General features: G+C 47.9%; 2 protein-coding genes across 2 annotated transcripts in view; both read left to right on the top strand.

The window, feature by feature from the left end:
* LOC104909358 (potassium voltage-gated channel subfamily D member 3-like) overlaps nucleotides 1–1,090 on the top strand; it is an 18,594-nt gene extending 17,504 nt beyond the window's left edge. Inside the window, exon 3 of the mRNA XM_019623151.1 lies at nucleotides 1,087–1,090. Coding sequence (XP_019478696.1) covers nucleotides 1,087–1,090 — 4 coding nt within the window. The remainder of the gene's footprint in view (nucleotides 1–1,086) is intronic.
* A 3,326-nt stretch (nucleotides 1,091–4,416) lies between these two features.
* On the top strand, nucleotides 4,417–6,500 carry LOC104914474 (potassium voltage-gated channel subfamily D member 3). Its single transcript, XM_031556957.1, has one exon. It carries the CDS (start codon nucleotides 4,923–4,925, stop codon nucleotides 6,033–6,035), a length of 1,113 nt encoding a protein of 370 aa, XP_031412817.1. The 5' UTR covers nucleotides 4,417–4,922; the 3' UTR covers nucleotides 6,036–6,500.
* Nucleotides 6,501–27,795: the final 21,295 nt, after the last annotated feature.

The following is a 27,795-nucleotide window of genomic DNA, read 5'->3' as shown; positions in this document are numbered from 1 at the left end:
AGGGGCCGCTCCCGCCCGTCCGCGCCCCGGCTCCGCATTCCCTCTCCTGCTCTCACCTTCCTCGCCGCTCCGCTCCCTTCTCTCCCTCCCCTCCCTCTGTTCCACCCTCTGCCCGCGCGGACCCTTCCAACCCCTGAACTCCCGGCGATAGATTAAAGTGCGGAGCTGAGCTAGGGAAGGATGCGAGGCAATGGCGAGGCAGCCGAGCTCCTCTATTTCATGTACGTATCTGTCTTACTTTATGGAAGTCACTAACTATCGCTGCGGCGCATCAGTCAGTGCCAGAGCTGCCCGGCAGAGCGGAGCACGACTGGGTTGCTCTCGTTTGGGCTGAGAGTTATTTATTGAAGGATTCACCGGCAAACGTAACTGAGCAAGGATGCCAGCTCTCTGAGCATCTGGAATCCAACTTCTGACCGCGGATGAAAGAGGGATGCAGAAAGGACTGGTAAGAGCTGCCAAGGAGCTGGGCAAGCGAGAACGGCAGGATGAGGAGGAAAGGGGACAGGGTGGGAGAAGGAGAGGGGAGAAGGAGAAAGGGGAAGATCGGCTTCAGGCCGGGCTATTTCTTTTCATTCCTCCCTCCTGCCCGGGCTAAGGCTGCCTGTGGGCTCACGGTACCGGTGGAGTTCATCGCACACCTCGCCCCCCGGCTCCCAGCCTCGCCAGTGCCGGCACGTCGGCCCGCAGCATAGGCTCAGGTGTGCGTTTAATGGCTCCGGTTGCTGTGCCTCCGGTAGCTCGAACCGCCCGTCCTCGGGCTGCATCCCCTCGTAGGTCCGTGCCCGCGGATGCTCTGGGACCTGGCAGCGATCTGAAGCACCGAGCAGGGCTGGAAAGGAAAGGGGCAAACCCAACCAGCTCAGGAGAGAGGCAGGGAGGGACTGTCTCCGCTGCAAAGAGGGAGAAGCCGTTTAGTCATCTCTCTCTCTCTATTTTCCCAATGATGATTGCATTTTCTGATTGCCTCTGTCTGCATTTAGAGAGGGAGCCGGGAGGCAGGCACAGCTCACCTCGTACCCAGAGCAGCGGTGCTCCCTCCCTGCCCGTTCCCTCGGGCTCTCCCTGCCCCTGTGTGCCTTGCAGGTAATGGGGTGCTGCGAGATGGGGCAAACGGGCTGCCAGGTTTGGGCAGGACTTGGCATGCACTTACTGTAAGCCTGTTGCTTTTGCTCCCAGATCTCTGCACCTGGCTGAACGGGTGCTTTGCAGAAAGTTTTATTATCAGATGTGAGCAGGAAGGGAAAGGAATACGTGGCTGAAAGAGGATTTTGATGCTCTGAGTGGCATATTTTGCTCTTAAGCGAGAGTATCTTTGCTGCCTGAGCCTGACCCAGCTATGGAGAGAGAGCGAGAGGAGGGATGATCTCCAGGCTCTTCACTCCCATTAGCGTTGTATCTCATCAGGACACTCACTTGTTCATCAGCCGTATTTTAAATCATCCCTGTCTGCTTCCAGAAAAGGAAATGCCAGGAGATTTTGGTTCTGTTTTTGTGAGCTGTGAAGAGACATTTATTAAGTACGGCAATGGCAATAGAAGTTAATGTGGTAAGAATCCATCGCTTTAGGTAAACAGCAATGACTGTTCTGAAGTTCTCCTCCAGAGCTGCATTGATCCAACAGCACACGCCAGGGTTTTGCTTTTAGCCTGGGATCACATCGGGGTGCCAGGGCAGCACAGCTGGGCAGTGGGGAGGGATGGAGATGGGGCTGGGATCTGCAGAGATGGGCTCATGCCAACGGCTTTCCTATCCCATGTGCTTCTCCTCCTAACCATCCACAGAAAAGAGTTATTTTCTCCACCGATGCTGACTTCTTTAAGTCAGACGGAGGCAAATGATTGTATTTGGTGCACCAGGTCTTCTAAATGTCATCAACAGGCTACTGATACATGTTCCTTCCAAATTACATGCAGAAATTACAGTAATTAAAGTCAGAAATTTGTGTGTAGGCAAGTACGTGTCTGATAGAGTTGCAGTGTGTCTGTTTCCTACTCAAGCTGAAAAGACTGTCGCCCATACAATATATTTTGTGCCCAGGAATGCTCTCCAGCCTGAGGAGAATGGTTAGCAGTTACCAAATCCAGACACGGAGGGCAGAAAAGGGGCTTCTTTCCACAGTTAATAGATAAACTGTTTAATTGTTTTGTTTTGTTTTAAGCAAGCTGTGCAACTCTGACTTACAAACCCAGTCCCATCTCTCTTAGTAGAGTCCCAAAGATTCACAGACAAGAGAAAGCAAAACCTTTCTGAGAAGGGATTTATTATTCTTTGCCCTCTCAGTCCTTCCTTACAGACGCCCGACTTACATCTGAAAAAGGCTTTTTTGAGTATTTTGAGGACCAAATGGGACAGATTAAAGCAACTTTGCTAACAGAGCTGTGCGTGCTAAGCTCACTTAACCAGCTGCATTTCTTTGTAATGGAGAAATGGGAACTAAACCTCTATGGAAGAATACCCTTCTCTTGTTTTAATCTCCTGTCCGTTTCAAAGCTGAGGTATTAATAGCTTCCTCACATATACTGCTAGTATGGAAAGACCCATTTTACCTTTAAAAATTGATTTAAAAATGCGTAAGTCATTTGTGAGCTACCAGTGCTTTATGAGAACAATTATATGTGAAGTATTTATAGAGCCTCAGCAGCTAATGTAGGTAACCTGGAATTTACAGCCAAAGTTATAAGTACGGAAGAGATTTCTAATAAGGTTCCCCAGAGAAATTAGGGAAGATGAGGAGCTGTTGCTTCGTAGCTGCTCAGGTCAGTGTACATCACCAATCAGTCCTGAAAGAACGACTTGTGGTGGTGCTGCTAATTGAAATTAAAAAGCACAGAAGACAGTTTACCAGCAGGGAGATTAGGGAGAGGATGTGTTACCTTGGTGCCTTGGTTATTTGCCTGTGTGTATTTGGTGAATAATGACAGAAGTGGTTGTCATCTTTCTGCCTCCTGTTTTGCAGCCCTGTTCTCAGTGCGGCGTTTCTGAAAGTTGCACTAAGATGCACTGCTGCTAACAGCAACTGGCAGCTCTGACCCCACAGAGCTCCTCCAGCTGCAGACTGGGGCGGACAGTCAAAGCGGTGCAGAGCAAATTTGCAGTGCTTTGCTCTGCCTCTAACATGGACAAAGGCTTGTGGTCTCCAGGGCTGCCATTCCGGCACCATTAGCTCAATACATTTGTTCTTTAGGAGGAAGAGAAAAAAATCGTGCCTAATGATATGGGACAACCCTCCATAGCAAAATATGGTGGGATGTTGGCTCCGGTGCATGCATATGTGAAAAGTGTCTCCTTGGGATAAGCATCATTATGGATTATTCTGTGTTTCGTAATTACAAAACTTCTTCCAGCAGCCGTGAGATGTGGGATTTCAGTTGTCCTTTAGATAGTAAAATTGCACAGAGAGATGCTCCATATTAAAGTGATGAATGTTAATGTGTCCTGAAGAGGAAAGAGCATTCCTGGGAGCAGTTCAGTTGTTTTCACCACAGATTGATTGCATCATTTTTTATTCAGTATTTTGATGGCTGTTGAAATCAATAATGCTGCAGCCTTACTGGCTGGAATGGCAGCTTTCACATAATTAAAAATGTTCAGAGTAAAATTGTATAGAAGGGTATCATGTAGAGGACATAATTAGGCTTTGAGGGCTTGAGTCAGTGGGATCAATGGAATCACCATTGATAGGTTGGCTTTTGATAGGGACCGTAATGCATCTGATATGATAATGGCACCTTTCTCCAGATAATTTTATGGCAGAGTTACGAAAACAAAAGGGAAGTAAAAGTAAATGCAAGTTAAAAGATAAAAAAGTTCAATATTTTAAGAACTCTGACCAAAGAGTGAAAAGGAAAAGAAAATTCGTGGCCAGATCAGAAGCACAGTAAACACTATAATTTCCAGAGAATGTTGGCTTCCAGTGGTTGAGGGTCTGGACAAGTTGGGATATATTTCATCTAAAAAATCAAGACTGCAGTGAACATATTTCAGTTCAGCCTAATGGTCCTTCAGCTCTGTCTCTGCCTGCCAGGAAACGATCAGGGTCTCCTGGTAATAATCCTGCTAGAAGAAAGCTGACCAAGTTTGGAGGCTTTCCTGTTCTGCTTTTTCTGGTACTCCATTGGTAACATTTTCCTGTATTTCAGTTCAGTAAAACACACCTCTAAAGCCAAGAGACCAGCCAAAAACTTCTGCTGAGCCCAGATCCTTAATTAAGGATGGAAGAAAATGAATGAAAACCAGAGAGGTGGAACAGGTTGCCCAAGGAGGCAGTGGATGCCCCATCGCTGGAGGCATCCAAGGCCAGGCTGGATGTGGCTCTGGGCAGCCTGGGCTGCTGGTTGGCGACCTGCACACAGCAGGGGGTTGGAACTGGATGAACATTGTGGTCCTTTATAACTCAGGCCATTTTATGAGTCTATGATACTATGATTCTATGATTCTGACACCTGGAAGCCCAGCTCAGCCCAGTTGTGGCTCTTCATGGCATGCAGTTTTGCTGGATGAACTGCAGGCTGATTTCACTGGCACTCCCAGCTCCTTCTTGACAGCTGTAGTTAAATGGATGAGCACGAGACTTACACCTGGGGAATTCTGGATTAGTCTTGTTTGTAAGGAAGCAAATATAAATTACTGTGTTTATGCTACTTTTAAAGAGCTTTTAATGAGGAATCATTTGCTATTCAAAATTTCAATCCATAATAATGCCATAACCTCGCCGAGTTGTATCTCCTTTAACATCACTCTTCATACAGGAGATGAGGGCAAGCCGGTGGTTTGAAGTTCTTGTGCCCATTCTAATCTAGTTCTTGAGCACGATGGAGAAACCCTGACTGATTTTGCGCTGTGCTTTTATCTGCTCTGCCTTTCAGATGGAGCTGATCTGACTCCTATCCATCCCCTCCAGTAACACGGCCAGGGGCACCATGGCTGCAGGGGTGGCTGCGTGGCTGCCCTTTGCCAGGGCAGCGGCCATAGGATGGATGCCAGTGGCCAACTGTCCCATGCCGTTGGCTCCGACAGAGAAGAACAAGAGGCAGGACGAGCTGATCATTCTCAACGTGAGCGGCAGGCGTTTCCAGACCTGGAGGACTACACTTGAGAGGTACCCGGACACTCTGCTGGGCAGCACGGAAAAGGAGTTCTTCTTCAATGAAGACACCAAGGAGTACTTCTTCGACCGGGACCCCGAGGTCTTCAGGTGCATCTTAAATTTTTATAGAACTGGCAAGCTGCACTATCCCAGGTACGAGTGCATCTCTGCCTACGACGAAGAGCTTGCCTTCTACGGGATCCTCCCTGAAATCATTGGGGACTGCTGCTACGAAGAGTACAAAGACAGAAAGAGGGAAAACGCGGAGCGGCTGATGGATGACAACGACTCAGAAAACAACCAGGAAGGGTCCATGCCATCCCTGAGCTTCCGGCAGACCATGTGGCGAGCCTTCGAGAACCCCCACACCAGCACCTTAGCCTTAGTCTTTTACTACGTCACCGGTTTCTTTATTGCCGTCTCTGTGATCACCAATGTCGTGGAAACTGTCCCTTGCGGCACGGTGCCGGGGAACAAGGAGCTTCCATGTGGGGAGAGATACGCTGTGGCTTTCTTTTGCTTGGACACGGCTTGTGTGATGATTTTCACAGTTGAGTACCTGTTGAGACTCTTTGCGGCCCCAAGTCGCTACAGGTTCATCAGAAGCGTGATGAGCATCATTGACGTGGTGGCCATCATGCCATACTACATTGGTTTGGTGATGACCAACAACGAGGATGTCAGCGGAGCCTTTGTGACTCTAAGGGTTTTTAGGGTTTTCAGGATTTTCAAGTTCTCTCGCCATTCCCAAGGCTTACGAATCTTGGGCTACACTTTGAAGAGCTGTGCCTCTGAGCTTGGCTTTCTCCTCTTTTCCCTCACTATGGCAATTATCATCTTTGCAACTGTGATGTTTTATGCAGAGAAAGGGTCCTCAGCAAGCAAATTCACCAGTATTCCTGCTTCCTTTTGGTACACTATCGTAACCATGACAACACTTGGGTGAGTATTACTTTTTCTTTTACTCAGCAGCCTGCAAGCATGTAGTAAAAGCAAGACTCAGTTGCTTCTAAGCAGTTTTCTGGATGCATGTTGCAAAAGGGAATGGAAGTGTTAAAGATTTTATCGTTCTTTGCCTGATAACTTCTTGTGTTATTATTGTGGAATTTGTGTTTACATGTATGAAACAGAAAAAGCACTTAAACCCACTTGACAAATGCCTGGCACAATGGTAGATGAATGCAGGAGAAGCAATCTATGGAGCAGTAGGTGGTGATTTGCTCTCATTCTGCAGGAGAGAGAAGTGGAAGGAAGTTGGCAAGTAGTGCCCGGGTTTTTTTCAGACATTCATTTTGAGCCATGGATTTTACACAGGATCTCTGACGTGCATTTTGTCTCTTTTCACAACATTGGTCACAGTTTCTTTGTTTGGCATGCCAGCAGTTATAGATGTGCTGAATTCAAATGGATATTATGGGCTGCTGCGCTCCTGAAGTCGCTCAGTGATCTCCAGGACACGTTCTGTGGGATTTTTTCTCACTTAGTTTAGCAAGAAATGGGCTTCTTGTCTGTGTTTAGTGGTGAGTTTAAAAAGTAATTGGCATACGCTGTGTTAGAATTTCAAACACTGCTACGGACAGGTGCAGAAGTAATGGAATAATCAAAGCAAAGGAAACATAGCCTGGAGGATGCTGTTTTTTTCCTTCTATTTCATTTCTCCCTTACAGATATTTCTACTGAGATTATAGATTTGAGCTTCTGTCTCCCTGAACAAAAGCCTTTGTCAGAATGGCCGAGCCCTCACCCTGACGGGGTTATGTAAAAAGGAAGTAGGCAATCATCTCTTAATGCCACCCATCAGGACACACAACGTTTGTCATTACTTTGCAAAGAGTTTTCCCCCCCAAGAGCTCACATGGTTTAATGCTCAGATGTAGACGATCCTCACTCTTGTAATATGGTCACCACTTTTTCCTCTAAGCTGCTTTTGATTTTAAACACCTCTCCGTGCCTATTAGGCATGGACAGGCTCACAATGGCTCTTGTAAATTATTGAAATCGTAATTCAGCTGTCAGAAAGGCACAGAATCTGATGACAACTGGCAGTCAGAGTTCTTCAGTAGTGAGAATGTCGATGTTTGTCACAGTCACCAAAAGGCTGTCTCGTTTCTGTTCCATATAACTGCACCTATCCTTCTGTCTGCAGACACGTGTGTGTTCACATGGGTGTCCTTTCCATCTTTGTCATAGGAAAGTTGGGGTCAAGGAAACCTCAGTTTTGCTTGGGAACAAAAGCTGCTGGTAAAATCCGTGCAGAAAGTGCTGCAGAGTGCAGTTAAAGCTCTGCTCCCATCGGTGCTTGGTCTTGTTCCCTTTCCCTTCCTCTCTGAACACAGAAGTGACAAAACAGAGTGCTCCTGAGGACTTGAAAGCATCCTCAATCTGTTGCAATCATAGAAATTATGGATGAATGAGTGCTTTAAATGAGTCGACAAGAATTAAAAACACCCAGGAGTTTAAGCATAGCTTTGTAAGTGTTCATTGGAAAGGGACTGATAATGAGCTATCAAAGCCTTAAAGCTTACACTTGGAGTGTTACTGATTTGGGGCTTTCTGCTGCAGGATTTTCATTAAAATAGGTGTCTCTGGCAAACAGTCTGCCAGCTGAGATTGCTGCCTTTAGCACAGACTTGTAAGGCACTCCGAAATCCGGGCAGCTTCTGAAGAGAAATGCCAACACCTGCCTGCCCCACACATGGCTCTGGCACCTTGCTGTGCAGTGCAAAACCAAACCCTCTCTGCTGGCTTCCCAAACCCTGTGCTAGGCACACAAGTTGATGCTGTGTGCCACGCAGACCTCCTTGCAGCCTGCCGCCAGCCCCTCACCCAGGGCAGCTCTATGGCATCGAAATCAGCCAGCTGCAGAAACAAGACTTTGTCCCCACGTCGTTTCCATCTTCTTGGCATTTTCACACCATAGTTCATCTCTCTCTCTTCAGAAATCACTTAGCAATGTTTGGAAGGATCTTGTTACTAATGAGAGCGCTGGCAGTTCCCATCTCACAGCAGTTGCCAGAAATGCAGCCGGAGTTCCTAACGTGCTTCTTATTCCATCTCACTTTGCCTCTCTAAGCAGTTGCCTGTTAGCTGCTGCCATCCCAGCACTGCTCAGAGCATCCCAGTATCACCTGCTTTAGCCAGTATTTGAAGCAGGAAATATGCAGTGCCATAGCTTTTAAGCCAAATGTATACACGTGTATAGATTTCTTCTTTTGAACCCTGAGACTTAAACAGATAATGGACATTTCCCTGGCACTGTAATATCTCTGCTTGTGGCAGTGTGATTTGCAATGCGGAGGACAAATTTTCACGTGTTTCCAAGCCTGTTTTATAGAAAGGGAAAGTTTACTGACAATGAAAACCAAGACTACAGCTAGGAAAGCATTAACAGATGTTCCAGTTGACTAACGTTAATAATTAAAATAACAAACCTAAGCCAGATATTTGCTGGAGTAAATTAAATTTGTTCAGTTGGAAGCAAGGAAGTCATTGCCATTTGTGAGAGCCAGCCTCCATGCACAGCCCTGTGCACAACCATGATAAAGGATTTTCCAAAAGGGGTTTTTCCTCTGAGCAAAAGGCACAAAAGCAGCAGCAAAAATCAGCAGCACAGGGAGGGAGGTACAGCAGCTTTTCTGAGATGGGAAACAAAGCAAAGGAATTAAATTATACTGACCCTGCATCTCTGAGCCCTCTGCTGTGCTCATCAGCCTCGCTTTAACAGAGGCTGTTTTAATTTAGCACGAGTTAAATTTTGCTCAGGAGGTTTTATAATGAAAGCATTACTCTTAGGTGCATCTCAAATCAATCTGAATCACTGAATCAACTATTCAAAATTAACTCAAGGCCAGCTATCCAATCCACACAGCAGCACTTTCCTGTGCCCCTCACCCTGCAGCACCTATCTGCCTGCATTTGTGCTCCCTCTTGCTTTTAACTCACTTCATATGCAATGGCCATCAACTTTACACCCACACTGAGACAGTTTAATTAGCATAAATGGTGTAACTTTGCTACCAGTGCATTGATTCCATCTACTTTTAACTGGGGTTTGCCTCTGGGGGGGCTGACCCCACATCCCTGTGCCCCTGTGTGACAAACAAAGGATGCAGTGCCGGACCCCCCCTCTGCAGCCTGCTCTGCTTCTGCCCATGTCATGTTTCCCTTCGCTGTTTATGGCTGTTTTCCTTTCACCTGACAGCAGCAGTATGTTCAGCCTCTCAGGCAGCTTCTGTGAGCGCAGTGTGGCTGCAAACCCCCCTTCCCACACCTGTCCCCGTTGGGTCTGTACTGTCCCTTTGGGTTTGGCTGCGCTGGTCACTGTGCTGGGACAGCAGAATCGTATGTGTAGAGTTTGTTCAAGGAGGCACATCAGCGTGGGGAAGTCATACAGCAGATGCAATGGCCTTGCCATGTCTGTTCTGCAGCGAGGAGGGGAATCCCTGAGTGCTGGGGGGGCTGGGAGCAGCAATGCATTGATCCTGAGTGCTGGGGGGGTTGTTAGCAGTGCACAGATCCTGAGTGCTGGGGGGGCTGGGCTCAGGCTTGGGGGCTGCACCACTGTCCTGATGTTGCCCAGCTGGAGCCTGAGGTTCTGCAAATCATGGGGATGAGAAGTGAGAGAGAGCCGTCGTAATCAACCTTTTTGTTATTTGTTTTGTTGATTTCTTGGGCTTTCTTTTTCATTGGTATTCAGTGTCGGGGAAGGAAGGAATGGGATGAGATGTGAGCAGTGGAACAGGATGTGAAACTTGCAGTGCCAAAGCGCTGCCAGCTGAGCAGCATGGCCTGGCTGAGCGCTGAGCACTGCAGGGCTGCCAGCACTGTGTGATGGGGATCTCTGCAGCACTGCTCCATGCGTGGCCCCGGGGCCCATAGACCGAGAGCAAACCCTCATTCACCCTCCTTCACGCCACCCAGGAGGAGTTAGCAAGGTCAGGGAAGCCATAAATCAGCCCTGGAGTGCTGCCATGCTGAGTGCTCTGCAAAGCTCAGCCCCGTCATCGTATGTCGTCTGTCACCACCTCAGTAACTGCCAGTAAGTGGAATCAGAAATATTGCTCTAATAGAAATGCTGCTTTGCATATCTACCACCGTCAGTGGGAAGATGGATGAGCTGTGGGACAAGTCCTTTGTAAAGCGAGGTGCCAGCACATCATCACTCTCCCCATTTCCTACGGGCAACAATTCTGCCCACAGGCCAGGGAGCAGCTTGAATTTAATATACAGAAAGCCCAGTAAGACAACGAATTGATGGAGCTACACAAAAAAGTCATTTGCTTGAGCTTTCATTCTCCTGACTCCAGGTTCACCTTATATGAAGTGTGTAACAATTTTCTTCCCCTAATGGATTTACAGACACTGCACAGAACATCTTTTATCAGAATCAGAGATGGAACCTTTTCCTTCTCTGCCTTGATGCAAATCTCAAGCAAGCATCTCATTTTTGAGCTATTTGCATTCACCAGAAGTATTAAAATGCCCTTATTCATTCTTGTCGCAAGTGCAATTCATTGGATTTTCACTCTCTCAAAAAAAAACACAAAAAACCAACCCTGAAAAATGGGAATGTATTTGTCCTTGGGCTTTTTGTGGCTTTGGTTGCTTGTCATGATTGCACACACATGACAAACACCCCACTTCTAATGGGCAAGGGCAAATAGTAACTTTCCATCAAGGCAAACTCTTGCGAGAAGGACAACATTTTGAATGATGCTGAGTAACGGTACTGCCTAAAAACCACAACATGACTACTGTGCTTACCAATGGGAACCTTGGCAGAGATGCATCTATAGCAACTGAGCTGAGGAAGCTTTCGCAGCTCCTCATTCCTGCTTTCCTCCCCAGCCGGCAGCACAGCGAGTGCCTGAGAGACGCAGACTGCAGAGAGCATTGTATTTTTGCTGGAGATGAAGGGAAGTGATTGGCTTGCTGATTTGGATCTGAGTTATTTTTAGTCTCATAAAATGATAATTTCATAACAGCGCTGACCCAGTAAAAGTAATTAGTTTACAGCAATCAGCTGAAAATAGGGGACAGAGTAGCCACCGTCAGTATGAAGGCGGTGAAAGGGGAAGGGAAGTTAAAGGCCTGCAACAAATTAGCCAAAACGAATTACATCTCTTAGCTGATTACATCCATGCAGTCAAAATCTGCTCTCAGCGTGCATTGCTGCATGGGCACAGAGAGCTGCAGGACCATCAGAGAGGTGCGGAATTTGGTGCTGCACTGCTGTGATGCTGGGCTCTGCATCCCTGCCACCGTGCCCATCTGCATGAAGGTACCCAGGGACAGAGATGCTGTGCTGCTACCGGAGGACAGAGCAGGTTTGGGTGTGCTTAATGCAGCACAAGCTCCGGGAGCAGAGGGCCCAGCCTGGCAGCTGCTCTGTGCCTTACATCGAGGGCTGCTTTGTGCCAAACCTGTCCCAGCTTTGCTGGCTGCCCTGGGCAGGGCTCAGCCCCATGGCTTTCCCAGACAGCCACTGTCAGTTCCACCATTTACCAGCACTACGTTAGAGCACATTCAAGGGCTGTAATTCACCTCTTCAGGTTATAAGTAAGGGTGGAAGAGTTATTTTAAAATCAATATCTAGCAGAATGCCATTGTTCCAACATTAAAACCTGCTGGGAAATTACTCGGAGGAATGTGGCAAGTCAAATCGCTGCCTGCCAGAGGAGGAAACAATTCATTACCTCTTTAAAAGGTGCAGATCTTTCCTTTTCGTTTTCGTTTGCAGCCTGAGGAACGATGCTGCAACATCTGGCCCTTTCTTCTCTCACTTGTTAGTGACTTCTTTCTCTTCTCCTGGCTTTACACTACTGGGGATGTCTGTGCGGGGCTGTGGGGTTTGGGTCTGGGCTCAGTGCTGTATGTGGGGTCCGTTCTCCTACAAACACATCTGAAAGCACCGTGCTGAGGTGGGCAGCCGTGCAGAGCTGCTCTGTGCCACGAGACTTGGGGAGAGGAACCGAGCGCAGCGCCCGGGGCAGCCTGCTGCTTTCATCTCGGCCTGCCATCTGCAACAGAATTAAAACACACATCAGCCCGAGCGTTCTGCCTTCAGGACTTTGTGAAATTTGGCTGCTGTAAAGCCCTTGAGAAGGATTGTTTGCTTCTGCAGACAGCAGCCCTGCAGAATGGGGCCACGCGCCCCTGAAAGCCGAGCTCAAACAGAGCCGAGCTCAGAGCGCAGCGGTGCCATGAGACCCCCCAGTAACAAAGACGAGACCCCAGCAGCCAGCCCAGTCCTGCACTGCCCGAGTTGCTGCCTTGCAGCCGTAGGAGCTGTCAGGTTGGCTTTTGGCAGCTGCTGTTGGCCCAACATCACGTCCTCAGCGTGCTGAAGTACCCTCAGCTTTTTTGTGCAGATAATTATTCTTCACGATCTTACTGCTTTATTCCTTCTGTGCGTGTGACTCCATCTAAGAGACACAAATTGCTGCTGCTCCTCTTTTGCCTGTAGATACGGAGTTTCACATCAGATGTGAAAACAGCGGATGATAAATTCCCATTTGCTTTCAGCCTTTAAGGTTTAAATGCACAGCTTTGAGATAACAAGGTTTCCCCCCACAACCTGACAGCCCCTTTATTTCTTCTCTGTACAAAGGAAAACACATTTTCTATTACTTTATCCCTCTTGTTTTTTCACCCTGTTGCCACAGTTCTCCCTTCCACGTCAGTACGCTCTTCTGGTGTGTAATTTGTGCACAGTATGTCATCAACAGGACACACTTTTTCTCTATTTTGGTAGGAGCAGCAGCACAAGGGACTCATCCTCCTTAACTATTAATTAGTCACCACGGTGAGGACAGAAATAACGCATTATTTTTCAGTTGGAAAGGATATCACTATTCTTGTAACCTAATGCTTGGCAGAAGAGAGCTCTCTTCGAAGGGAGAGCTGCAAGGAAAGAGCTGCTCCGAGCTGCCTTCTCCTGGAGCCCATCTCCATCAGTGCCTCTGCTTGGATCAGCAGTGCGCTCCAAAAGCAAACTCTCCATCATGCCATCCCGCTGCCTGGCTCATAGCACAGCTCCAGAGCTGCCCTGCAGCATTCCTTCTGGAGAAACACGGCTGGAAGGCAGCTGAGAGAACGTGCCTGATGTGTTCTTATTGCCCATGGGTGTTCAGCCCATGCACTGGACTGGGACTGGCCCAAACTGAACCCCCCAGGTATGCACAGGTGGGCACTGCATCCTTCACTGCGGAGCTCAGCTCCCTCTGAGCCACACAACTGCTGGGGCACAAACAAACTTTTATCCTTTCCCTGTGCTCAGAATTCATTTTCATTGTAACCCTGTTTTATTGTCTTTTGAGGCTTCAATATTGGTTTGACCTTTTGTCATCAGTATTAAAGAAGAGCTCCAACTGCTTTTTTCTGCTTCTTCAGAGGGAAGGCAGAAGGAGGCCGTTGTCCATCCAACAAGCTCTGACTCCGTGAGAGCCTTTTTCCAGTAATCAGTGTCTGATTGAGTAGAAACAGGGCTAAAATGTACCAGTCTGAGCATGAATCAGTGGAGCACAATTGCCAGCACACGTCCTTCGCTGCCACACGTCCCAGTTGTGCCATCGGTTCAGGAAGACGTAGCAGCCCATCTCCCACCCCGTGAGAGATCCTCGTTGTCAGACCTGCTCTCTGATCTCTGCGTAATGAACCACAACACGAAATCCCTTTCTTCTGCTGTCTGTGTGCTCTAAAGCTCCCTGCATGACCACGCCGTTGTGTGCAGATGGGCAACCACGGGCAGCTCGCAGGAGGCAATCGCAACTTCTACTCGTGCCTCTTTCCTTCTCCTGCCTACTTGCATCTGCCCCACCGTCTGTTCCTCCATCCAGGGAGCATCCATCATGGAACAGGATGAGTCCGACTGAGTCAGACGCTCGGCTTCAGTTCTTGAAATGAGCTGGCATGATATTCTCTCCTTGGCACGTTGTGCACAAAGACTACAGCCCTTGTAGATATTTCCCTGCTGCAGAGGAATAGCAGGCCAGATTAAATAATAGAAACATTCATTCAGCAAGGCAGTTGTTGAATGAAAATATGCAAAACAGATCAAATTAGGTAAAAGTCACTTCTCTTGCTAAGGGTCAAACGAGCAGTAAGCTAGGCTGAGGGAGACAAGATTTGGGCTGCAGAGGGCTGAGCAGGATGAATTCCCCTACTAATGAGCTTAGTGAATAAGCTCATTACCTAATGAGCTCTATTGAACAAGCTTGATTTCCAGTCTGGGGAAAGCCTTCTGAACAGATAAAATGTAGGTAAACAGCAACCTCCTTTTACAGGCAGAAAACATATCTGTAGCTCCAGAGCAAAGCTGCTGTCACGTCAGGTTCTTCCTCGGAGGTGTGGACAAAGTTGCAGTGCTTTGTTTCTTACTTCTTGGTGGGAAGAAAACAACCATTTAAATTGATGGGTCGGAAAAGCAACAAATGGTAGATGCTGTTTTCCAGGTTTGATCGTTCTTTACAAATTCAGTTACAAGCTAGGATGTGCACTAACACAGCTAGTTCCAACACAAGTGTCCCAACACCCTTCCTTTGGTGCAGCCCTTGGGGTGTTCTCCATGTCAGACAACACAGAGCCAGGCTGGGTAGCCAACAGAGATCCTCTGCAGCCAGAGCCATTCTGCACTTCTTTGAACAAATACTTCTGGAATGGATCTTTCTCATCAGATCAGACTGAACAGAGAGGTCTGGACAAATGGCACAAAGGAAACCTGACTGCCCACGCAGTCCTGTGACAGATCTTGTGGGCAATGCATTGCCCAGAGAAGTGGGAGTCCAAATACCCGCTGTGTGAGCAGCAGTCCATCACATACCCACACACAGCTTTCCATAATGTTCAATCCTGCCAGACTGGAAAAGAAGGGAGAAAAATAAGATTTCAGTAAAGGAGACTACATCTACAGATGTTGAAAGAAAAAGCTTTAAATCTTAATGTTGTCTTCCATATAGTAACACTCGTATTTATTTTTACTGGGTTTTTTCTTGGCCAGCAGAAGGCTTTCAGCAGATACGAAGTGCTGTTAGAATAGTTCTGCTCCCATAGCTGTGCTGCACTCTGCCACTGCCCATCCTCTGTGTGTGCAGCTCTGAGCAGAGCTGGGGTGCATTTGGAGAAGGGAAGGGGGAAGAATATCCAAACTCTGTACTAAGAACCAATCGCTGCTGTGGTGGGAGATGAAGGATTCTGAGGAGAGAACAGGTGTTCGCCCTTAAATATATTTAAACCTATGCATGCATGCCCTCAAGTGCACATCACAGGGTAAATAAACATGCTCACAGCTCACTTGTACGTGTCAGTATATATTTGCGTGATTGCAGCATGAAAGTCTGGCACCAAATGTACTGTGAACTGAAAATGAATTTCAGCAGCTTTTATGATTCATTTTTTGTCAGAAACAAACGAGGCGTCTGCAGCCTCCTCGTTAGCTGTGTCCAGCACAGATCCTCCCTTGCTGCTGCACAGACAGCCCGTGGCCACGCGCTTCCTTCTGGGGTCTCTTTATTGACAGCTTTCCTCCTGCAATCTCATCTGTGTCAATAATTCTTTAATGGCTCTGCCCACTCTGATCTCAGTGCGCCTCGGTGTGCCTCCATTGCAGGGTGCCAGAGGGAAAAAGGAGCATCAGTGGTGGTGGAATGGGAATGGAGGGTTTGAGTGGGGAAGGCTGAGATGGGCGGTGCTGATATGGGACAGCTGTCACAGCAAGAGGGGCTCTGGGTCCTGAGCTGCTCCTCACCCACCTTCACCTGTGGGCATCCTGCGAGGAGCAGAGATTTCAGCTCCAGGCACTGGAAGCACTATGGCTAAGTTGGATAGAATTTGTTTGTAGCCATTAATAACTGCTTCCCTGGCAATATCAAAACAGTGTGGGCAGACAGCGCTTCTACCTAGAGCACTTGTCTGCACAATAAATCAAATCCGCCCGCTACATCATCACAGTCAGAGAAAGGGCTGAATTATCTGAACACGTGTGTGTGCAGTGCTTTACCTGCAGTGGGAAATGTTTGCAGTGAAAAACGCCGGTGCCCAAAGCTCTGTCAGACTGGGATGTGGGGGACTGTGCAGGAGATGTGCATGGGAGCAGGATGGCTCTGCAGGAAGCCCATCCACAAACAGCTCCAAGGCTCGCTCCCAACGCACGATGGGGTCTAAATAAAATATCAAAGAACTTTATCTCTTCTTACAGATGAAAGGAGAAAACGGGGGAAAAAAATAAATAAAAAAAAATCTCACAGAGTTATGGATGGTAGAATAAAAGATGCTCTGCAGGTCTGTGTTTTCCTGCTCCGGAAGGGAAGACAAAACATGAGTTAGCAAAATGTGCTGCCTTCCCAGAAGCAAAGTTGGGATTTAATGATGAAATACCATAAATAATGAATGGACAGCCTCCTCTTACCATGGTGCAGGTAAAGAAACAGCAAAGCACCTTCCTGCTGGAGAAGGAAAACAGGAGCAGAAGGGCCTCAGGTGTGCCTCAGGTGGATGGGAATTCTACCCAGAAGTGCACTAAGGTGGAATGAATGGACTCGATGCCAAACACTCCCCAACTGTATGCAAAATGCTCCATGGCAGCAAAGCGGTCCCCTTCCACTGCAGCGTAATGTAAAGATTTGGGCTCTTACTATGTACACCTTGTTCGTGGGTATCTTGTTCTAATAGGGCTTTTAGCAAAGCCTGGCCTACAAAACATGGCCCAGATACTCAGCGTAACAAAATGCAACCACAGGGGTCAGTTTGCCATCTAAGGCGCAACACAGCCTCTAGGTCTGTTTTTCCACTCATCTTCTAAATGCAGTTTTCCACCCCCGTTCTGTTAAGCCCAGGCACAATCGATGAAACAAAACCAGCATTATAATGCTATGTATTGTGGCAAACAACTGATGTCCCTCACAGGAGGAGATAAACCAACAAAAAGCCCAACCAACTCTTCCACTAATGGAAGGGCTTTTCCTGTGTGACGCTGTGCTGTGCTGCTCCCAGAGCCAGAGGCAATGACAGAAACACAACAAATCATCTCCTTCGGCAGTGGAGGAGTGGACGGGGTCCAGCCTTGGAATTTAACAGCAATCACTCTGCCTAATCATCAGCACTGTGTGTTTTTTCCTTGGACGGATCTGTCACTGGTTCATAAAAAACCACAAGACGACTGTCACTGTTAAGCAATTACATGCAGGATGCGTAATGGAATAGCTGGAGACAATGCCACGAACACTTTTACAGCACAGGGGTGAATTTCATGCCCTTTCTATGGAAACATGCCGAGGAGAAGAAATCAAGTGAGCAGAAGTCGCAGCCCAGAGCCCAGTGCATACAGTGGGCTAAAAGGACATTTAAGATCTGCCATAAGCAGTTGAAGTCCCATGAAAATCGGGTTGAGCAGGGATGAAAAGATTCATGAGGATTCTGTATGTGAAAAGCAATCAACCACTATATAAATCTATGATAGAAGATAACCATAAAATAAAAACCTGAAAGCCTGACTCACTGAGAAGTTACCCAGTGATAGCTGGGTACAGCAGTTTTACCAGTGCAAAATTATTTTAAAACATTACCATTTGTATATGGTAAAAAAAATAACATCCCTCTTGCAAAAAATGCAGTTGTGAGTGGTAGAAAACAAAATCCCTTACACAAAGCCTTGAGGAGGGACGTGGCAGAACCCAGCCTGACTTCTGCCAGCAAAGCACATCACTCTCCTTAATAGGTGCTCAAAGCTTTGTGTGATTTAGGAGTTCTGTGCATGCTGTCAGACCTGTGTCTGAGGGGCTACACTGGAAGATGGGCACAAAGAAGATCCCACAGGCACAGCCCCTGCCTCAGCTGTGACTCAGGCTGCAGAGACTGATGCTCTCCCAGCTCGCTATTGACACATGGGATGGGTAAAAGAGATTTACTTTGGCATCTCATTCACTTTTCAATCCAATCTTCTCTAGTACCTTTCTTCTCTCCAGCCTGTGCATGGAAAGGTCAATCTGTTTAATTACAGCCATTAGGCGCCCGTGTGCCATTTGCAGAACTGCTCAGCAGGTAGGGAAATGGAGCTGGGGTGCACACTGCACACTGCTGCCTTCTGCACTGAATGCAGCAGCACGGGCCTCCCATGGGCTAATAACAAAGAAAAGAGGCAACTGAACTGAACTGAGTTTTCACAACATTTCTGCAGCTTCATTAAGGCAGTCAGAACATGCTACAAATGTTTATTAAAGTGCTGACCTCCTATGCAAACACTGACTCTCCATTTGACAGATGTAGAATCTAAGTGAGCAGACCATTGAACTTCCATACAAATCACAAAACAGAGTTCCCTGCTCTTGTGGCAGCAACAGGACAGCAAGGAGTCCTGCCACTTGTTAGCATCACTCCAGCACCTTCCCACTGGTCTTCCTTGCCATCACCACTGACAAAAGCTCTTCTGGAAATATCACGTGGCTTGGGTTGGAAGGGAAGACAAAGCCCACAGCCCCATCCCTGCCATGGGCTGGCTGCCCCCCAGCTCAGGCTGCCCAGGGCCTCTTGCACCTCCAGGGATGGGGCAGATAAGGGTACCTGGGATACTCAGCATTACTCTCCACATCCCAGTTCTGCTCAGTGCTCCCATTTTCAAGACCCTTTGAAAAGCAGAGGCACAAATCCACGAAGAGGCTCTACATAGTGAGTTGAAACCAGAGTGCTGCTTCTGTCTGTTTTAGAGAAACTAAATTTAGAGAATTGCACAGGGGTCAAGAGAAATAAGCAAGGCGAGCTACAGGTGCTTTGTTCTCTGCAAAACAAGAACAGTGTTCCAGGAATTCATATCGCACTTTGAAAGACAGGGCACTTGAAAATCTTTAATTGCATCCTAACCTTTCATTAATTGGGCTTTTTGCGTTGAGCAGCATCACAAGAGTCAATCTGCTCCCTCTGTGCAGGACGCAGGTGGGCTGCAGCCAGGGGAGAGCACCTGAGTGTGCTGGGCAGTGTGACTGATGGAGCCTGCACAGCTCCTGATGGCCCAGCAGCTCTTTTCCACTGCAGAACAAGAAATATCTGAGAAGCATTCCCTACACATCACAGATCTCAGCATTAGCCCTTCGGAGAGGCATGCAACAGCTCCTGAAAGTGATGGCTTTCAACAGCTCCGAAAAGTCACATTTTAAATTTATTTCCATAATAATGAGTCTAGCGAGCGATTTTGTCAGCAAGATTTATTTGCATACCTTACATCTCCGTTTTCATGTCATTTCTGTGCTTCCCAGGGCCATCAGACCCTGCTCTCCAAGCACTCGCTCTGCAGAGCAGGGAGCGCTCAGCAAACCCAGCTCCAGTGAGTGCCCAGTGCCCCTGGGTGGGTTTCAGCCCCAGCATTGTGGCTGAGGTTCCCCAGCCCCCAGCAAAGCCCACCTCCTGGGCAGCTGCCCCCACCAACTGAGTGATGCTCCAGGGGGCTGCAGTGGGGCTGAGCCACCTCCCAGCAGGGACTTCTCATCCCCTGGGTGTTACGGGGCCATTTGTTCTAATTCTTGTTGACGTTTCATTTCACACGCTATTAAATGAACCTCTTCAGAAGGATGAAACAGAAATTTGCTTTGGAAGGGAGAAATATAATGTGTGCTTTAGTACCAAACAAGCTGATGATTTATTTTTCTCATCACAGTTACTGCGTGCAGTGCAGGGCACCAACTCAACTTCATGCACCAAAGTGGCTCTGGCAGCAAAGTCAGTGACACACACAGTGTTTTGGTGCTTCTGCTATTCCACTGCCATCCTTAGAACAATGATGGTATTTCTCAGCACATTGTTTTTCCATCTTTTTGTAGGTAAGGCTGAAATGCTTTCTGTAGATAGCCAGTTTGGTATCCATAACCATACAATGTGGGATAATGGAAGGACAAGTGTAAGGGAACTTCAATGAATCATTTTTTATTTGAGCAATTTAGCAATGACATACTGTATCAATCACTTCTGAGCCGGGTCTGTGGAGTAAGCAGATCTCCTGACACACTTTATACCTTTCTTTGAACAATATAAAGTGACCTCAGGGGAGGGAACAAGTAGCTGGAGGCGGCTGTGAATCTCTTTTACTGTTGAAAAGGAGCAAGCAGACAAAGAGGTGAGCTTCCCAGGCAGACGGACCACTGGGACAGACAGAGCTTTGGGTCAGATGGATGAATTGGGACAGATGGACGCACTGGGACAGATGGACACACCGGGATAGGACAGTGGGACGGTGGCTCTGAGCTCATTGTTATGGCTGGGCTCTGCCTGCTGAAATCACAGCTCCCAGTGGTGGTGGGATTCCACTATCCAAAAATGCATTGACTGATGTGGGCAGATGGGGAAACACAGATCTTCCTCCTGCCTTCCATGGGCCTGAGCTCCCACCGTGGTACGGCGATCTGCTGGGCTGATTAAACCTCAGCAGAGTTATTAATCCTGAGCATATTTCATCGTAGCATGCTGAGAAATAGGCTTTCTTACTTGTTTAAAGAAAACAGTCCCCTTCCCCTTTCTAAATCTGCTCTCATATGGGAACCGTAATACTGAGAAATGCTGAACAGAGGTCATTTGTATATGGCTAATTAACAATTTTATGAATACTATAAAAATACATCTTGCGGGGATAAATGAGGGCCATTATTTGCAGAAAGGACACAAGTTCACAACGGCAATACATCAAAGCCCATTGCTTTCCCCCATCCCATTTATCAGGAGCTCGGTGGGACGTTGGGAGGCACCGCGGGCAGAGGCTCCAAAACAGGGCAGGATTCTGAGGATGATGTGAGTTTCAACTTCCTCCATTTTTAAACTTGGATTATGTCATGTCATATTCTTAAAGATATCCCCCAGGGCCAGTCACTTTCGCAGTGAATAATATCCAATCACCCATTTCTTCCCATGTCATATACCACCGCCTGCTAAATTTGTCGAGCTAATTAGCTCTTTCCCCCAACACTCAGTATGATTAAATCTGTATTAAAAGTTTCTGCGCAGCGCAGGAGCAGACACACCTGAGTGTTCCCTAAATTTAGCAGAGGGCAATATTTAATAGGTTATTTTTAATGGATGCTGGAATTGCTGCGTAAATGAATTCTGGTCTGAATTTCCTCAGCCTCCTTATTTTTTTCCTCCTAAAAAGCTGCCTTCAATTGTATATCAAGCAGATTAGAAAGAATAATGGCGAAGCCTACCTGCTGCCATCCATCAAGCATCTTTCAGAGCTAAATTAACAATGAGCTCTTTATGCAAAAAAAAGAGGGGAAGAAACTGGGTTTCTTGATCCTTCAGCTCCATCGCTTTGTAAGATGTGTCAGATGAGACACAGATGGACTCATCTCATAGCTTCCATGTGGTTTAAGCAGGGCGAGGTGAGCCCTGGGATGCTATGGGATGCTCAGTGCTTCAGGAGGGGAGCAGCAACCGGAGTGCAGTGCAGGATGGATGTCCGGACTTTTCCAAGCCCCTCCACATCCTTGGTTAGCAGGAAGCCATGCCTCATTGCTGAGGCACTCGGATGCGTCCAGAAAGACCCACAAAGGTCTCTGTTTGCCTCCAGCTGGAAGCCTTTGTGCTGCAGGTGCCGGAATTCACAGCACTGTCGTGAAGGTTGGGTGCAGGATTTCGGCCCATTGCGCTGCACGGCTGCCTCTTCCATTTGGGTCCACAGGCTGAGAGATAACGGTTCATCTCCATAATTACAAAGGCATCCTCAGCAGGAGACAATAAGGTTGTTTCTTACAGAGGATTTGAATTACTTCAATTATCGCATCTGCAGCCTCCCATTCAGGGAAGCGTGAGGGTTGGGAATACTTCAGAGCAATCAATTGTGCTGGATTGCTTATATTCAACAGAACCAGATAGGAGATTTTTGTTTGTTTGTTTCCTTTAGGCAGTACAAGCTCAGAGAATGGTAACATTTCTGTGCCCACTTTGGGGCTGTCTCTTGAACACAACAAAGGCACGAGCCGGAGAAGATGGAACTCACATTCTGAGAGTGCAGCAGCAGCTTCTTGCTGAAATAACAGCCCATCCGCACGCTTGGTCCCCAAAAGCACTCTGTGAGCAAAGCCCAGCTGAGCTGAAGGGTGACCTCCGGCACTAATGAAGTTCCCGTGGCTCTAATTGAAATGCACTTCTTTATTTTCTCTCTTCTAGTCAATAAGAGAAACAATGGGCTGGTGGGATACAAAGAGCTTGCTTTGTGCATTGTGCGTTCTCAAAGATGCTTTACAGCATTAGATAGGGAACACAAAAGCGAAGCTGCTGATGTGTTTATTGCTGTATAAATATGTTTTCCTCCAGTGTCACTTCTGGCATGAAAGAAAAGAAAGGCTTCCTCGTAAACATTTCAAAATGGCCAGAGGATGGAAAGCAGATCCTCATTAAAAGATTTGTAATCCTGTCTCTAGAAGGCATCCAGAAAAATGGATATGCCTCAAAAACCCACAGCATGTTAATGTTTTTTACATAATCCACTCCCATTTGGCCAGGCATCCAGCTTGCAGTGCAGCTGAAGCGCACACACGCGTTCAGGACACTCTTACACTGAGCAGAAGCTCTTTGCTGTGCCATGCATTGACTCGAGGCCACAGCTCCGAACTCAGTGCCATGTCTGGGAGCTGGGAGCAACGTGAAGAACTCCACACGTCTCTGAATGTCTCAGCAGCTCCTGGGTTATTATTACATTTCCTGAAAGTTCCCCCTAAGAAAAGATGATTTCTTTCTTCATTCTTCACCTCTGATCAAAACCCCGTGAGGCCATAGTGATAAACCAAAATCAGATCACGCTTTCAGGTGTGTTTCTTCACTGGCCTTAAAATCTCTTTTTGGGAGATGGGAAAATTGTTCTTTTTCGAGTGACACGTGTTTCTGAAAGCTGCAGTCGCTTTGCCCATGGAACCGTCGCCAGCTCAGCTCTCCATCCTGAATCAACAGCATTTTACATGCATTTCATTCCGGCAGGCGTTGGGACCCACCTGCCTTCATCCCCAAGCTGCTGCCAGGCGTGCTGTGCTGGCTGTGCTCTGCTGCGCTCTGCTCTGCAGCTCAGCCCTTCCCTGGCTCGCTGCCTGAGCCACCGCCGCTCCCCCTCCAGGAGCTGGATGGAGCACACTGCTGGCACTGAGCGCACTCTCCAAGGGAAGCAAAGTGGTCACAGTAGAGCTGGCTGCTGCAGCAGAGAATGGAAGATGGGAAGATGCTTGCATTATCAGTGAAGTATAAGATATTGTGCAACAGGATCGTGCTTTGCAGAGTTTCTGCTGGGGTGTGAACTGTGTTATCTCAGGGCAATCTTGCAGCCCGCTGCTATGTTTGCTTTGTGAAGAAAAAGAAGATACAACCATAAAACCAGAAACCCCATAACTTTTTTCTCCGCCTGAAACCTGTCACCTGAAAGTTTCAATTTAGTAATTAAAAGTCCCACTCTTTTAAAATCTAGTCATGAAACACAAAATAAGCCCTCAGCACGATCCACCTTACATAACTTCCTCCACATTTAAAAATAACCTGTGCAACCTTCCCAGTGCTCAGTGCACAACGCAGCAGCTACGGAGCAGCACCTGCACCTCCATCCAGACCCCACCTCCTTGCTCTCACTGCTCTCCCTTGGCAGGAGCCCCCAGGCTCTGTGCACTGAGTTTAGCAGGGAAAGGATTGGGGTGGTCCTCCAAGTTATGGACTTGGCAGGGCCCAGAGTCCAACCAAGCAATGGAACTGCATGTAGGGCTCCTCCACATTGCAAGGAGCTGTGTGTGTCTGCAGCCAGAAGCAGCATCGCTCCGCATTGTAGCTTGGCTCCTGGCCTGACTGCTTTAGCAGAGAATCCTAAGTCTTATGTTATTCTGGTCCAGTAACTATTAAAGTCAGGCAAGAAACTCACGACGGGTCCCAAGAGAATGAACACAAAATAGAGCTCTGGTTTTATTCCTGCTGAAATCAAACAATGCATTAAAAGCACTTCATAAGATCTCCCTGGCACTGGTCTGCACTGAATCCTGCGCTGTTCATACAGGGACAGGTCTGAGTGCTCCTCTGTTCAGATAAGGCTCCTGAGAATCACTCAGAAACAACAACAAAAAAATAGAATGGAAATCAGTAGGAATTGCAGAGTGGAAAGGAATGACCACATGAGAATGATAAATGTACTGAAAAATAAGTAGAGCAAGGATATACATCAACACAGGTACATAAATCACACAGATGCCCAATTAATTTGTTACGCCAGCTATGCCTGCGGAGCTCAAGCAATGCTAAAATATGATGAAGAAACCCTAGGCAGATCTCTTGGTCCCTGTCTGGAGTAAATGATTACAGCTGTACTGCCTAAGTTAACATTTCCTTAGAAAATGTCCTGGACCCAGGATCCAGCCTGGGTGGCTGCAGAGAGAATGACCACTGAGTGGCACCAGGCAGAGCAGCATTGGGAAAGCAGCACTGGGCAGAGCATCATTGGGCACAGCAGCACTGGGCACAGCAGCACCAGGCAGAGCAGCACTGGGCACAGCAGCACTGGGCAGAGTAGAACTGGGCACAGGAGCACTGGGCACAGCAGCACTGGGAAGAGTAGCACTGGGCACAGCATCACTGGGTACAACAGCACTGGGCACAGCATCACTGGGTACAACACCACTGAGCACAGCAGCACTGGGCACAGCATCACTGGGCACAGCAGCACGGGGCAGAGCAGCACTGGGCAGAGCAGCACTGGGCAGAGCAGCACCAGGCAGAGCAGCACTGGCTACAGCAGCATTGGGCACAGCAGCACTGGGAAGAGCAGCACCGACTACAGCAGCATTGGGCACAGCAGCACTGGGCAAAGCAGCATTGGGCACAGCAGCACTGGGCACAGCAGCACTGGGCAGAGTAGAACTGGGCACAGCAGCACTGGGCAGAGCAGCACTGGGCACAGCATCACTGGGCACAGCAGCACTGAGCACAGCAGCACTGGGTACAACAGCACTGGGCACAGCATCACTGGGCACAGCAGCACTGAGCACAGCAGCACTGGGTACAACAGCACTGGGCACAGCATCACTGGGCACAGCAGCACTGAGCACAGCAGCACTGGGTACAACAGCACTGGGCACAGCAGCACTGGGCAGACTGGGCTGGTGCTGCAGCCACCAGTGGGATGGGATCCTGGGAGCCCTCGGCTGCTGTCACCATGTGGCTATTTATAGGCTCATGCTGTGTGCAGGGAACTGCAGGATGTTGACTGTTTTTCTTCTATGAATAAAACATGGTTATATTTCCTGGCTGGAAAAGCTGAGAGCTGCTTCAGATTGAATATTTTCCCCTCTGATTGGGCTGATCAGCTGAGCTGCTTCCTTGTGCTTCAGACACGGAAAAAGGACTTGAGATTTGGCCTGAGAGAATGAGTTACAAACACGAGGTCAAAATGTCCTTTGCTGTGACAGAATGGCAAGTTCTATTAATATTTTGGGGGGAAAAAAAAGATAAAAATTCAGGAAAATTGCTTTTTCTTCAGATACAGCAGGGTGCCTGGATGCTTAGCTTCAAGCAACCTCCCCTAAGCACCAGCAGCACACACTGTGCTCCTTCATTCCAGCTCTGTGCCATGCCAGAATAAAACAGCACCCGGTCTCCATCAGATCCATGCTGAGCATGGCTGTGTGTTGGCTGGTGAGCATCCTGCTGCCTGCAGCCTGCCCCAACCCCTCTCCCTGTTGTAAAAGCAATGCCAGGTTTCCTCAGGTGTGAACCATCAAAAAGAAGGTCAGTTTGGCCGATGCATCTTTCCATATAGTTTTGAAGTAGGTCAAGTATTATAGGACTTGGCATCACTCTCAAAGTAATCATAAGTGGAATTAAATTTAGATCTCAGTAATGAAGGTGCTTGAAAAAGCCAAGAAGTCCAGGCCTGGTTCTGTGGCACCTCTGCAAAGCGAGGAGCCGTCCTGCATCTCTGCCCCCATCTCAGCAGATGGTTAAGCACAGCACTTTCATTGTAAAAATTCTGTTTATTTCTGAGTTTCTATAAAAAACCACAACCTTACAGCTACCACTGCAAGATGAGTAAATGCCATTAGCCTCTGTTTTTACAGCAGAGGTTACTGCAGCATGGGAAGATGAAGTGAGCTGCCAGCATTTGTACCAAAGTGATGCGACCAACCTGGAGAGACAGCCCAGCCTTCCCTGGTGCCTAATCTGCACGAGGCAGCAAGCTTTACTTTCAGGCTGAGAAAGGCTGAGCTTCAACAGATCGTTCTCATGGCTGGCTAAACTGCTTGTTTTGAGTGGGATTCAGTTTTCTCTTGTGTTTCAAACTATCCTGCAGGAGAAACCTGGCAAGAAGAAAGCCTGACCTAATGAGATTATCCAGGCTGCTGCTCTCAGGGCCAACCACACTGAGGAGGAACAGAAAGGAAAGCGCATTACTGACCGATAAATAAAATAAAACTCATTTTCTGATCTATTTTGTAAACTAAAATGCTAAAAGAACCTCCACGGCTATATTAAAGCTGAGAAATATGTAACACCAAATCAATGTTAAAGGCCATCTCAGCATCCTTTTATCTAACCAAAATTGTAAACACACTGCTACATTCCCAAAGCATAAAATCCATTTACACTTTGCATACTTGAAAAGAAGTCTAATGCATTTTGAAAGCCACAAACCAAACTGCATGCTTCTCCCATTTAATACAACAGGGCTTAACAAGATTTGCAGGAGGCATGAAAGGCAAATTGAACCCTACAGTTGAGCATGCAATTTCAGGTTCCCAGCTGAGAGGCAAACCCGGTGACGGGGAAAATGCAACACCAGAAGAGATCAGAGCAGGATAAGGGATGACTGGATAGCACAGGCGCTCACAGGGCCGCAGCTGCTTGGAGCAATGCAGGCAGCAGGGCTTGGGCTGTCTGGGTGCTGCAGTTCTTTCTGCACTGTGCCCATCCCCCCCCCCACCATGGGCAGAACCCCTGGCAATCAGCCACTGGCTTCTGGCTCCAGTTTGAGTGCCAAGGGGCTCCTTGGAGCCCTCCTGCTCTGCTCTCAGCACTGTGGTGGGGAAGCATCAGTGCAGGTGATGCTTTTCCCTCTGCCTAAAATGAAAGAGGCAGACGTGAAGCTTCATTTAAACTGGTACACAGACAGCAGAGAGCAGAGAGCTTATCCACAAGTGGTCTGAAGCATGGCACCAACTCAGATGACTCAACACCACGGACTTGAAGGAAAGCAGAAAGGCTCCTGCTGACTTGTGCCAGCCCTGCTCCGGCAGTCGGGAACATCCAATACACACTTGGAGGGGACACAGGAGATGATGGGGGATAACATCTGTCCTTTTTCCCTTACTCTCTGTGCAATGCTGTGCCATGTTCCACGGTTCGGATGCCACGTTCTGAACTGTGCAAATCATTTCAGGGAAAACCAGGTTCCCTGCTGCAAGCTGAGGGTACAAACTCAGTGGTGCTCCTGTGCCTTTCAGCCCCTGCACATCTCCTTCTCTCGCCCTGCGCTCTGCCGTCCCATCTCTGTAGCCCAGGGAGGCAGTGGGGGTTTCCATAGCAACCCAACAGAAAGCCAGCGGCTCCCCTCGCATGCAGAAATGGTGAATGGATGAGAGATGGCTTGGGAAAACCTGGAAATTCGGCCGAAAATAGGAAAGTTAATAACAGAAAGTGGTAGTGGAATGCTGCCCGGGGATTCCAGACTTTTTCTGGAGGTGCTGCTAACAGCCCAATGCAATTTGCTGTCTCTC

Source organism: Meleagris gallopavo, chromosome 28 (genome assembly GCF_000146605.3).
Source record: "Meleagris gallopavo isolate NT-WF06-2002-E0010 breed Aviagen turkey brand Nicholas breeding stock chromosome 28, Turkey_5.1, whole genome shotgun sequence".
NCBI classification, from domain to species: domain Eukaryota; kingdom Metazoa; phylum Chordata; class Aves; order Galliformes; family Phasianidae; genus Meleagris; species Meleagris gallopavo.
Note: the sequence above shows the minus strand (reverse complement) of the source record. Positions and strands in the feature narration are given on the sequence as shown.

What these genes read in the sequence shown, in the direction of transcription:
- LOC104914474 (XM_031556957.1), top strand. Translation starts at nt 4,923, where the DNA reads ATGGCTGCAGGGGTGGCTGCGTGGCTGCCCTTTGCCAGGGCAGCGGCC.